This window comes from Cibotium barometz, chromosome 19 (genome assembly GCF_041138505.1).
Source record: "Cibotium barometz isolate CiBa-2024 chromosome 19, ASM4113850v1, whole genome shotgun sequence".
NCBI classification, from domain to species: domain Eukaryota; kingdom Viridiplantae; phylum Streptophyta; class Polypodiopsida; order Cyatheales; family Cibotiaceae; genus Cibotium; species Cibotium barometz.
This window is the reverse complement of record NC_141064.1, coordinates 29,101,459-29,113,970: the sequence shown is the minus strand read 5'-3', so window position 1 is coordinate 29,113,970 and position 12,512 is coordinate 29,101,459. Positions and strand designations below refer to the sequence as shown.

The 12,512-nt window shown below is 39.7% G+C and overlaps 1 protein-coding gene across 1 annotated transcript; it reads left to right on the top strand.

Moving 5' to 3' along the window:
• Positions 1–6,665: 6,665 nt before the first annotated feature.
• Positions 6,666–12,022, top strand: LOC147628421 (uncharacterized). Its single transcript, XM_086813544.1, has 2 exons — positions 6,666–9,682; positions 11,023–12,022. Exons 1-2 carry the CDS (start codon positions 6,790–6,792, stop codon positions 11,514–11,516), a joined length of 3,387 nt encoding a protein of 1,128 aa, XP_086669670.1. The 5' UTR covers positions 6,666–6,789; the 3' UTR covers positions 11,517–12,022.
• The last annotated feature ends 490 nt before the right edge of the window (positions 12,023–12,512 follow it).

Sequence of the window (12,512 nt, the reverse complement as noted above, 5' to 3'; positions counted from 1 at the left end):
ACCAAAATATTTGTTGTAGGCTTATGACAGCTTTTTTACTACATACAAGTATTTGTACTTGCAGTAAATAATGTCACTCAACCACATACAAGTAGTAAATAATGTCACTCAACCACATACAAGTAGTTGTACTTGAACTAACCAATGTCAGTCAACCACTTGCACCCTCACACTCTTTCTGTTTAGCCTAAACTTTAACAACCTTTGTAGTATCACCCTAGAAATTAAATATCAAAGGTTGTTATACAACAATGCAAAAGTACATCTGCCTATTGTTCTTATGGGGGAATTATGTGCATGGTTATCTTTTCTCTTAGTGATTGAATAAGGAAAGGACCATATGTGTCCCTTGCTCTATAGAAAATGCCATGGAGATGATCATGCATTCATAGAATTGATAGTCACATTTACCATATGTTGTTTCTTAGTTGCTTTGCACTAAAAAGAAAGTTTTACACAAGAAAAATTATACTTATATAGATATATGGTATGAATAAACCCATTAAATGCATATGGATCAATTATATCTTACATACAAGTATGTGTGAAACTCTTTGCTATGCCTTCACATTGATCTAAGTATTGACCATCTCATCTTTGGTTAGTTTTATTCAAATTAGGAATTTTACAAATTATCTTCATCGTTACAACTAACCAAGTGTACGTGTAGCTATGAGTAAATATCATTTTATCTTTGGTTGCTTTTATATAAACTAGATATGCTTATTTGCCAATTTTAAAGGATTTACAAATTACCTTCATCATTTTGATTGGAGCAATGAGTTGAGAAACTTTGTACTTGTGGAGCTATGATATATTGATTCCAAACTCTCATGCAAAAACACATGAGGCTATAAAAGGATGGTAAATAGATACAATCTTACAATTTGATTACACACAAGCTAATTACCTTCCTTAAAAAATCACAACAACATTGGTTATGGTTTTTGGAGTAAATTTAGTCCCCCTCCCAAAACCCCTCTCTACCACCTTATCAACTCTACACATTTTCATTTTAAAATAGAAATGAAAATCAATATTCGATCCAACTATTTACATCCCTACATTTACATTAGCCTATAATATATGCAATATGCATGATTTTGACAGTCATTGTACATAATGTTATCTGTTATGTTATACTACTTTTTTGTAGGATACGTGCAAACCAAAACCAATTTCCTTTATATTCTAGAGTAATTCTCTAACAATGTTCAATAAATTATCCAAATTGGGCTTGCTCATGGAATATAAATATCCTAATGACACCAACTTTCTTCTAAATTTTAAGTTATTATATTATATCATAACCTTTTCCACTACATACTTGTTATTCATTTATATGTTTTTCTTATGAAAATTGTTTTGTATCTTGCACTAAAATAGATTTGTTAGCCTACTCAAGGATGGCTAGAAATCCAATGGATCATCTCTAAATTAACATCATCGTTTAGCACCCAATGCTATCACCATAAATTGCTAAGTGATTTCGTTATAGCATCTAAAAGATCCATTTATTAAGTAAGCAAGCTCTAAGAACAAGTCAACACATACACTACAAACTCTTGATTGAAAACATTCAAAAGTTTCATAAGTTAACATGCATACATGTTTCATTAGTTCTTGTTAACAAGTAAAAATTTCATAAGCTTCATTTTAATGGGTGTATGAGTGGAAATTTCATTGTTCTTGTTGATACCTACAAATTTCATTAGTTCTTGTTGTTGACACCTACGAATTTCATAAGTTCTTGTTGTTGACACTTACAAATTTCATAAGCTTCATTTTTATGGGTATGAGTGGAACTTTCATTTTTCTTTAGAAACCTTAAGTTTTCATATTGTAATGATAAGAAATTACATGAGTTTTCTTTCATGTAAGACATCACCCAAACCTGGTCTTTAAACATAGTGTAGAAAGGTCTATTAGATCTTTGAAAAAAAGAAATGCCTTGTAATTCATCATTAAACTGCATTAAGATTATGTATTATTCTCATGAGAAAGATTATTCACAATTACACTATACAAAGAGTAGGCAAAATTAAATTTATGAGTGGTAGTGCATTAAGATTATGTATTATTCTTATGAGAAAGAATATTCACAATTACACTATACAAGAATAGGTAAAATTAAATTTATGAATGGTTAAATTGCACTTTGAGTGTGGATCATAAAGTAAAAAGGACCCGTTTTTACTGTGTTTCATTATCCACACATACTTGTCGCATTATATATTCTATTTTTATTTTAAAAATGTGCATTTTGTTGCACTCATTAATGATATAAACTTTCAAAATTCATCCAATGGGGCCTATGTGACATTCTATATGAAACATAAATGGCCGCCAATTCTAATGTTCCTAAAATTTTAAAATAGATGCACTCACTTATAGATGGGAGGAAAAATCTATCATCAAATTAGGAAGCATTTAGATGCTCTTAGAATGCCTCAAAGTGTATGTGACATGTATGTTTATATGTATTGAGGTTGTCAAGGCTTATAATGGCTTAACTAGCATGCCCATGCTAAGTTTTCATCCTTATGCCATACTTTTGGTCAATTCCTTTAAAAAAGTATAAAATCTGTTGAGTTGCTTTTGTTTGCTATAGTTTAAAGATAGTTTGATAGCTCAACTTTCAAGAACATATATAGAAAAAATTAGATGGGATGGGCTCAATCACTACCAAAATAAAAAATTTAAATTTTTATTGTTGAGTGTAGGTAATAAGGGAAATCTGCTTTAAAAAAGGCCAATAAGAAATTTATATGATCTTCACACAGGCTCTAAAGGTGGTGCAATGTAGGAGAAGAATCATTAGTGCTGCTCCAAAAGCAAGCCCTTTAAGACTAGTTGGCTTGCACCATATATGGTGATGAGTGTTGCAAAGAATACTACAAATCTATGCTCAAATTTTAGATTATCAAGTTCAAAATGTGAAAAATGCTTCTATGTAAAAATCACTTAACAAATTTGAAAGCTGTATCATGGGTGTACAATGGCATGTTGCATAAAGTTTCAACCATACTGTCTCTCCTTGAACCTTTTTTGAAAAGTTGTATGTTGTTTTCTCTTGCTCTATCTCTAGGATATATTTGGGAGTACAAGATTAGATGTAGTTGAACCATGGCTATCTTGAGGTTTTATTTGGAGAATCAAATTAGGTGTAGTCGATGGTGGCCAAAACTATGGCACCTCTTTTAAGAAAACTCATATCATCTTTATAGGGACATTAAAAATAAATACATATGTATAGATACATGGTTTTTGTGAACATATATATTCATTTATTATATGCATACATTCTTCTAAGATGAATAAACAACCCTTATATAAGTCAAATACATAGGTAGTTAATAAATGAGACAATTGCTCTAAATGTAAAGACTATAATCATATAAAAATTTAAGAAAGGGTATCCTATATGAAAGTGTAGAAAAATGGGTTGATCTTTCTCACAAAAGGTATTTGAACAGTGTTGATGCAATCTCATATTAAGATGTAAAAATGGGTTGATCTTTCTCACAAAAGGTATTTGAATAGTGTTGATGCAATCTCATATTAAGATGTAAACATACCTTATTTGTAAGGTATAGAGTATATGGGCAAATACAATCTCATATTAAGATGTAAACATACCTTATTTGTAAGGTATAGAGTATTGTGCATGGTAAATACTTAAAGGCTCCACGGAATTCTTGATATAGAAATTTTATATATTAAAATATTAAATAATCAACTATAAAAAAATTTATATGGCCGCTCCTTTGTTATTTAATCACTTAGTTGGGATAAAGTTGGATGCTTAAGTGTACAATATGTGAATATATTTGGCCAAGCATTTTTTTAACACAATGAAAATTACCCCAACTATTTTGAAAACCCATTTAATTAGCCCTTGGAATATTATTAGCCCCTATTTTTTCCTTGACTATCAGTAGATTCAATTTAAAAATAGTATCTTGTGTGCACTCAAGTGATATCATATATTTATTTTACTATAAGGGGGATTTCTGGCCACCAAGCTCCAACCCATGTTCGTGAGTAGGCCCCAAGTTCGTAAATTTCTTTAAAGATTCTGCTTTTTTTCCAATTTCATGCTAGGGATCTTATATGCCACCCAATCTCTCTCTTACTTCTCTTTCTTTGATGTCTTTATCCTTCCAAATGGTCATAATCTCATCAATACAAAAGATTGGTCTGATTGAGTTGTAGTTAACATTTTTCATAGGGTTCTAAGCCTACGGTCTTTCAATCACGACTAGGCTTGATTTTGATAGGCAAGTTTGCCCATTAAAATCAAATATTCTAAAGTGAAAACTTAGTTTTTCTTCGTTTTTTGAAGGGTTTCTCCTTTTTTACATGGAAGAAGGGGAAAAATAAGCAACATACGTTATAAAATTCAAGGATGTTTATGGTGCAATGCAATGTAATTATGGCATACTTAAGGATTTACCTATAGAGAGGGTAGAAGAGGTTAGTGTAAAACAATCTTTAGTATATAAGGAAAGTTGTTTTAGAGCCTTGAGTACTGGTATGACACATACTCACATAACATTGAAACCTATATGTTATAGTCTTTAATTTAACCGCTTGACATGATAAAATATTTAATACTTGTGTCTTTTTTTGTTTTCTCTTTTCCCCTCTCTCCCTAATAACAACCCACTCACCAACATAGTGGATTGGTGATGTGGGCCATGGCTAGATAGATAACATGCTGCTTGGGAAATACCATGATTAGAATTTTGAACTTGAAACATGAATACCATTGATCACATAACCTTGCTTAATTTTGAAACTAAATGAATTCAGAACTACTAGGGATAGTGATAGCACCAAACTTGCCTTTTGATTTACCTCGAGGGGATGTTTAATGAAATTTTGTTCTCTAGAAGGAATTCAAATGATAAATGGCACACATTATTAGTTATAGTAGGTAAGGCTTGTGTAATGTTTTGCTTGGCCTTTTTTTATAAAGTGCCAAAAGTTGAGAAAGCTAGAAGTATAATATCTTATTGATTATGGCCTTGTGTTGACAAAATTAAGTCTAAATATTGGCTTTAAGAACATCTTGTGAGCATGCATCTACATATTCGCACACATGCTTGGTGAGGTTTTACTTTGTCTTTTTGTTATCATCATTTTTTTTTCATGCATGTCTCTATAACTAACACTCTTGAGTCATCACCTTATGATTGGTTTTTCTTTGATGCTTAAAGTTGTTTTGTTATAACTTGGATATTAGAAAGAGAACATTGGTATTGCATTGTGGGTGTGTAGAAGAATGTCAACTTTAAGTTGGTTATATATGCTAGGGATCGTGTACACATCTAATTAATCAATCAGAATATATGCTAGGGATCGTGTACACATCTAATTAATCAATCAGAATGATCAGTGTGAAAGTAGCCTATGTTTAGTGTCAAATTACGTCCACTCTCTCTTTGAAGTGGAGGAACATGTTCCCAAGGAAATGGGAATTAAAGTGGGCCAAGCTTGATTGAGAGAATTCTCTTGAGCCTTGTAGGCTATGGTTATGTAACTTTAGCTTGAAATGATTTTAGTGCAAATTAAAGTGGGCATTAAGGTGAAGCCACTTGTCATGGAATTAATCAACCATAATTCTCAAGATCAAAACATCAAAGTGTGGAGTTGGTGGTCTTTTATAGCCTTAATTTTGTGAAATTTATTAAAAATGAAAAGGCAAAATAGCTTTTCTCCCTCATAAGGAGATTTTTTCTACAGTAAGTAGCTTGTCTTTAGAGGGAGATAATATGTTGTTTCTCCCTCAATATGGTGAAAATTGATCTTAGATTTCGAAGGGGGGATTCACAACCATCTCTACACATCTCCCTTGAAAAGACATTGTGCCTCTTGTGCTCCATAGAGGTGTCCAGAGGCCTTTCACCAAGCAACATATAGCTAGGTGTAGCAAAATAAACTTTGTTTTCCCTAGACAACAAGGATTGGCTAGCCAAGTGGTCAAAGTGATCATCCAACAACGTGGTTAGCTACAATCACGAGTTCAAATCTTGATGGGTGTCAAGTGCATGTCCACCAAGCATATCCACACAATCAACTTTTGCTAGATTTGTATACGAGTGACCTCACCCATCTTCGACGTGTAGGAGCCTACCCCTCCTCGAACCTCCAAAGTGCGTGCTTGAACCTCCAAAGTGCGTGCTTGAGCCTCCCAATTCCTACCACTTAGCAGCCCCATGAAACTTGTCCTTTATATAACATAGAGATGGCATGGCGCAATAATGGGCCTCCAATGAAGTTGCAGACCTTTGGGCAGTGAGGAAAGCCCCAAGTTTAGATGCACAAGAAGATGATGTAATATTAGCTTGGCATGCAACATGCGATTATCCATAAGTCTCACTTGGATTGCGAATTGTGATTGGACACACTAAAGAGAGAAGCTGAGTTTGTTGAGGAAACGTGTGCCTCACCTCATCCTGGAGCCAATTGAAAATTTCAAATTGGAGACTAATGTGAACTCAGAAAGGAATGTAAGCAATAGTTAACAATGGCATAAAATGTGAGAATTTGATTATGCTTAAAGTTTCCTATTGAGAAAGGGAAAATGTGAGTGCATGATGGGGTGGTGGGGGAGGTGCATGCGAAGGGGAACCGCAAAATCTCTGAAGTGGCGTGATTAGACAAGGGGTAGGGACTGACGAGGGCAATGGCCAAATCACATCAAGAGGTTAAAGGGGCACTCACCAGCGTAGTAGAAGAGGCGATGGATGCAGTAGATAGGGGTGTGCTTCGTTTAGGAGAGAGATGCAGAAGAGGAGCTCCAGGTTTGTTTTCTCTCTGCCTCGTTCCGGTACACCGATGATGGGCGATCATCTGCGCTGCCGCCACTTGGCCCTTCTCTTCGTTCTCATTGGCTTCTGCGCCGCTCCTTCCGCCGGGCTTTCCGCGGACGGCTTGGCGTTGCTCTCCTTGCTCACCGGCCTCCCGCCTTCATGTCCCGCCCGCGAAACGCTCTCCCCCTCTTGGAACGCGTCTGACGACACCCCCTGTCGCTGGGTAGGGGTCACCTGCGCCCCCCATTCTCTTCGTGTCGTCAAACTCTCGCTGCCGTCCGGCGCAGGCTGCGGACGCGGCGTTCTTCCGGCGCAGCTCGGCTCTCTCAACGAGCTTGAAGTGATCTCCCTGCCCTCGCTCAACCTCAGTGGCCCCATCCCCGTCGAGCTTGCCAACTGCACCCGCCTTCGCCTCATTGACCTTTCCCTCAACAACCTCACCGGCCCCATCCCCATCCAGCTCCTCACACAGCTCCCCAACCTCGCCGTGCTACGCCTAGAATACAACGAGCTCTTCGGCAACATCCCGCCGGAAATCGGCCAATGCAAGAACCTCACCATGCTCACTCTCCACGACAATCGCCTCTCCGGCAACATTCCGGCAGAGCTCGGGCATCTTTCTCTCCTCCAAGTCTTCCGTGCTGGCGGGAACGCCCTATCCGGCAGGCTACCGCCCGAGCTCGGAAACTGCAGCAGCCTCACCCACTTGGGCATAGCCGCCACTGGCATATCCGGCAGCATCCCCCCCGATTTAGGGCGCCTTTCCAACCTGACCACACTCATTCTCTACCAGACTAACTTGTCCGGCCCTATCCCACCCGAGCTCCGCAATTGCAGCCGGCTGGTGGATCTTCACCTCTATAATAACAGGCTCACGGGCCCTTTGCCGGGCGAGCTGGGCGAGCTGAAAAGTCTGCAGAGGCTTAATGTCTGGGGAAACAACATATCAGGTCCGATTCCAGCAGAGTTGGGGATGCTGTCGACCTTGCGAGTGCTGGATCTCTCGCAGAATCAGTTTACGGGTAGTATTCCGCCCAGTTTCGGCAAGCTGGCGGGTGTTTTGAAGCTCTACGTGAGCGACAATTGGCTGTCCGGCAACATTCCGGCGGAGCTGGGCAATTGCAGCAGCCTGATAGATCTTCAGATGGACAGAAATGTGCTGACGGGGGCAATACCTGGAGAGCTTGGAAATCTCTCCAACCTGCAGCAGTTGTTTCTATGGAATAACTCTTTGGAAGGGGTGATTCCCTCCAGCTTGGGCAATTGCAAGGCTCTTCAATTTCTAGATTTCTCGTGGAACCGGCTTACAGGCCCTTTGCCGGTGGAGCTCTTCGAATTGCAGTCCCTCGACAAGTTCCTTCTTCTGGCCAATGAGTTGTCCGGTGAGATACCCTCTGCCATAGGCAGTTGCCGGTCCTTATACAGGCTCCGGCTGGGCAGCAACAGGTTCACGGGCTCGATTCCCATCGAGCTCGGCGAGCTTCAAAACCTCACATTCGTCGACATCAGCAGAAACCAAATCTCTGGAATGATTCCTGCTAGCATCGCCAATTGCCATTCTCTTCAGCTCTTCGACGCCCATGACAATCGCCTCTCCGGCACCATCCCCGCCCAGCTTGGCTACCTTCCAAACCTGCAATCGCTGGACGTCTCCTCCAACCAGCTCACAGGCCCTCTGCCGCCGGCGTTGGGCCGCCTGGACCAACTCACCAAGCTCAATGTCAAGGCCAACTCCTTGTCCGGAAGCATCCCCTCCGAATTGGGTAGTTGCGAGAAGCTCACAACACTAGACCTCAGCTCAAACACTTTCTCGGGCGCCATCCCCTCTTCTCTTGGGCAAATCAGCACCCTCAGCGTCTCTCTCAACATTTGCTGCAACAGTTTGTCCGGACCTATCCCTGAAGAATTCTCTCAACTGTTTGCGTTGGGGGATCTAGATATCTCTCACAACAAGCTCTCCGGCAGCCTGGATGTGCTTGGCAGAATGGGCAGCCTGGTAACTCTCAACATCTCCTATAATCTCTTCTCTGGGCCTCTTCCCAACACCTATCTTTTCACATCAATGTCCAACAGCAACTATGCAAGCAACCCGGGCATGTGTGTATCCTCTTGCTTTGCAAGCAACATCACAGCAGGAGGTAGCAAGGGCAATGTCTCCAGAGAGAGGGCCATTATTGGGTTCCTATTTGGCACTGTGGGTGTGATGTTTGCCATTGGCTCCTTCCTGTTGTGTGCCATGATCAAAAACTCCATGGGGCGGGTACACGAGCCGGACAACATGGTGTGGCCATGGGAACTCACCCCTTTCCAAAAGCTCAGTTTCACAGTTGAGGATGTGCTTGACAATATGGTGGATGGCAATATCATAGGCAAAGGCTGCTCTGGGGTTGTGTACAAGGGAGAGATGCCAGGAGGCGAGATCATTGCAGTGAAGAAGGTCATGACTAGCTCTACGAGAGCCCTTCCCCAAAGAGATTTCTTCACAACGGAAGTGCAGACATTAAGGACAATTAGGCACAATAACATAGTTAAGCTCTTAGGTTTTTGCACTAATCATAAGATTAACGTTCTTCTTTATGATTATATGCCCAATGGTAGCTTGGGTGAATTCATTCATGAGAAAAGAAGGATGCTAGACTGGGATACCAGATACAAGATAGCCTTGGGCGCTGCCCAGGGGCTTGCTTACCTTCACCATGACTGTGTGCCCCCTATCCTTCACAGAGACATCAAGGCCAACAACATCCTTTTGGGCGCTCGCCTGGAGCCTTACCTTGCCGACTTTGGCCTTGCAAAGATTGTGGTGAACTCACCGAGTGCAACTCAGACTGTGGTTGCCGGATCCTATGGTTACATCGCACCAGGTTTGTCTAGCATTTGTTCTCGTATTCCTTTGGTTTTTCATATATGTTTTAGACCACGATTAGTGCGATTTCACGCGGTGGTAGTTAGTTCTGTTATTTTGCTAGTTTAGAGTCTAGCACTGCGCCCTCGTTGCCTTGCAAAGACTGTTTATTCCACTAGGTCTTAGGGCCGTTATACTTTGCCCACCATGGGCGACTTCAAAGTTCACAATTTCAAGGCCAACATAAATTTCAATTGGTTATAGAGTCTTACAAAATACAAATTTCGGTTATTGAGCCTTACAAAATACGATTTTTTAAAAAGAAGGCCTGAAATTGAATTTATTTATTTTTCCACTGGGAGAGAGACCCTAGAGGGAGGTTTTTTTTCCTAACACTCCATAGAAGAAGAAGATGGCAGACAACTTTTGCAGCTTGAAAAGTGACACATGCTGTGTCTTTGGTAGTAGCTTCTAAAGAGCAGTCTTTCTTAGCACGACCCTTTGAGGACCGAAGAGAGTAGTACCCTTATATGTGCAGTAAGCCTCGAGTGTATGCAACAACGATACGAATCCATCAACTGAATCTCACATGCATCTATCGAGTGAATTTCCTTTGGTCATATTGTGCACCACTGCTATATAAAAAATCCTCCATTGAGTGAATTGCATAAGTATAGCCAATTGTCTAGAGTACCCATTGTTGTAAAGCTAGGGCCAATGCTCATATAACCAGGTTTGTACTGTATTTTTTTTAAATTGAAATCTAGAAATTCTCATTGAAATTCGACTTTGTTTTTAATTTTAAGGGATGAGATTTGACATTTTAGTTATAAATCTCACCATTTCTATGATTTCTAGTGATTTTCAAGTCTAAATCTAGGTTAGCTCTAAGCATTGCCTTTAATTTTAAGGGTTGAAAAAAAAAACGTTAAAGGTTTTTAAAAAAAACTTGGTTGGAGCGTTTACACTTCCTGTAGTATTTGTTATTTCTATAGTACGGCATTGGTATCAACATTTGCTCTCATGTGACGTGTGGAGTATCTAAGTCATTCCACTATAAAAAAACCTAGTTGCATCTTTTAAATTTAGAAAATACATGCACTTGAAGGTTTTAAAATTCTTGAATTTTGGCTAAGTTTTAATTCCAATCTCTTAAAATTAGTAAGAAGAAATTTGGACTAGAACCCTTTTTTTTTCCGCACACTATGTATTTAGGACCCTTGGTTTGGAAATAGGTTGGTATTAGCAGCTTCCAAATTCCAAGGACTTGTTTAATTATTATTTAAAAAACGTTTTGAAGTTTTTAAATTTTCTTTCGGAAGTAATCGTACTGACGTGGCCCTTTTCCCACGTTGGCAGAGTACGCCTACACACTCAGCATTACCGAAAAAAGTGACGTGTACAGCTACGGGGTGGTGCTGCTGGAGATACTGACTGGGAAGAAGCCAGTGGACGCGAGCCTGGTGGGCGAGGGGCGCCACCTCATCGACTGGGTCCACGAGATGCGCCACTGCCACCATGACGTGGCGGAGATTCTGGACCCGCGTCTACGTGGCATGCCAGATCCTTTCATACGAGAGATGCTACACGCGCTGGGCATTGCCATGGAGTGCGTTCACCCCGTGCCGGAAGAGAGGCCCACCATGCGCCACGTTGTGAGCTTGCTCATCGGCATCCGCCACGACATCGAGGAGTACGCCAAGCTGGACGTGTTGGCTGCTGCCACGTGTAAGACTTCCGCCCGCACCAAAGAGATGATAGCGTCCCCTAAGCTGCAGGACAGCGTGGTCCCAAGCTTCACGCACACCTCCTCCATGTCCTTCTCCCACAACCCCCCTTACAGATCTGCTTAAGTAATTCAAGCTAGGGAAAGATAACCTAATCTTAGTTATTAATTAGCTAGAAGATTATGCTAACCTTAATCATGCAGCTGGCTTGCCCCAATGAGTGAGTGACCACATGTATATATATATATATATATATATATATGCAGTAATGGCCTCACGAACTTGCACGTACATGCAGCTGTTCCCACGCTTTATAAGATCACTTCAAAAAAGGTCCAAAAGAAAGTGCTGGCGTGGTCCATGGATGAGACAAACCTTTATTACCTCCATGTAGTAATCCTATGTGTTGTTGTTTAATGCCCACATACTACTTGTCTGCATATTATTGATCGAGAAGATATCCTATCCATTCTCCCTTATATGCCATGAGTAAGAAAACTTTTATTGTTTCTCAAAAAAACACTTATTGTACATTTAATATATTCACACACTTATTGCTTAGTAACGATTGCGCAAATCATAATTACAGGCTTAATAGCACTCATTCCTTAATATAATAGCCTTTTCTTAATTACATACTTATTCCTTAATATAATAGCCTTTTCTTTGGAGAAAAAAAAGATAATTACAGTCTTCATAGCACTCAAAAGAGATTCATAGGAACGTCCTTAACAATTGAATCGAGAGTGAAGCAGCATATTTATGTTGTGTAAATGCACCACTTCATTTCTAATTTTTGGCTTGCCTTTGGAAAAAAATAAAGACTTAGAACTCTATCCCGTTGGAACAAACATGTTAGGTGCAAGGTAAAATAACAAATCTTAAAATGTCAATTGGATGGTCTTCTACTCGTGATGTTTTTCAAGCCTATTCCCTTTTATAGTTACAGGGACAATCTAGAGGCCATATCCATGTCTTTACTCGATTCACTTGCTCTCTCTTCAATCCTTAAAAGGGTGCCCCCTTGGGTGCGTGAAGTGCCCCTCTCTCGCTCTCTCACTCACACATCCATTTTTAAAAATAAGACAAGAAATTCTTCTCTTGTTAAAGAATGATGTTTTT

Coding starts and splice junctions, on each gene's coding strand:
- LOC147628421 (XM_086813544.1), top strand. CDS start 6,790: ATGCAGAAGAGGAGCTCCAGGTTTGTTTTCTCTCTGCCTCGTTCCGGT. Junction 9,683..11,022: donor CTATGGTTACATCGCACCAG/GTTTGTCTAGCA, acceptor CCACGTTGGCAG/AGTACGCCTACACACTCAGC.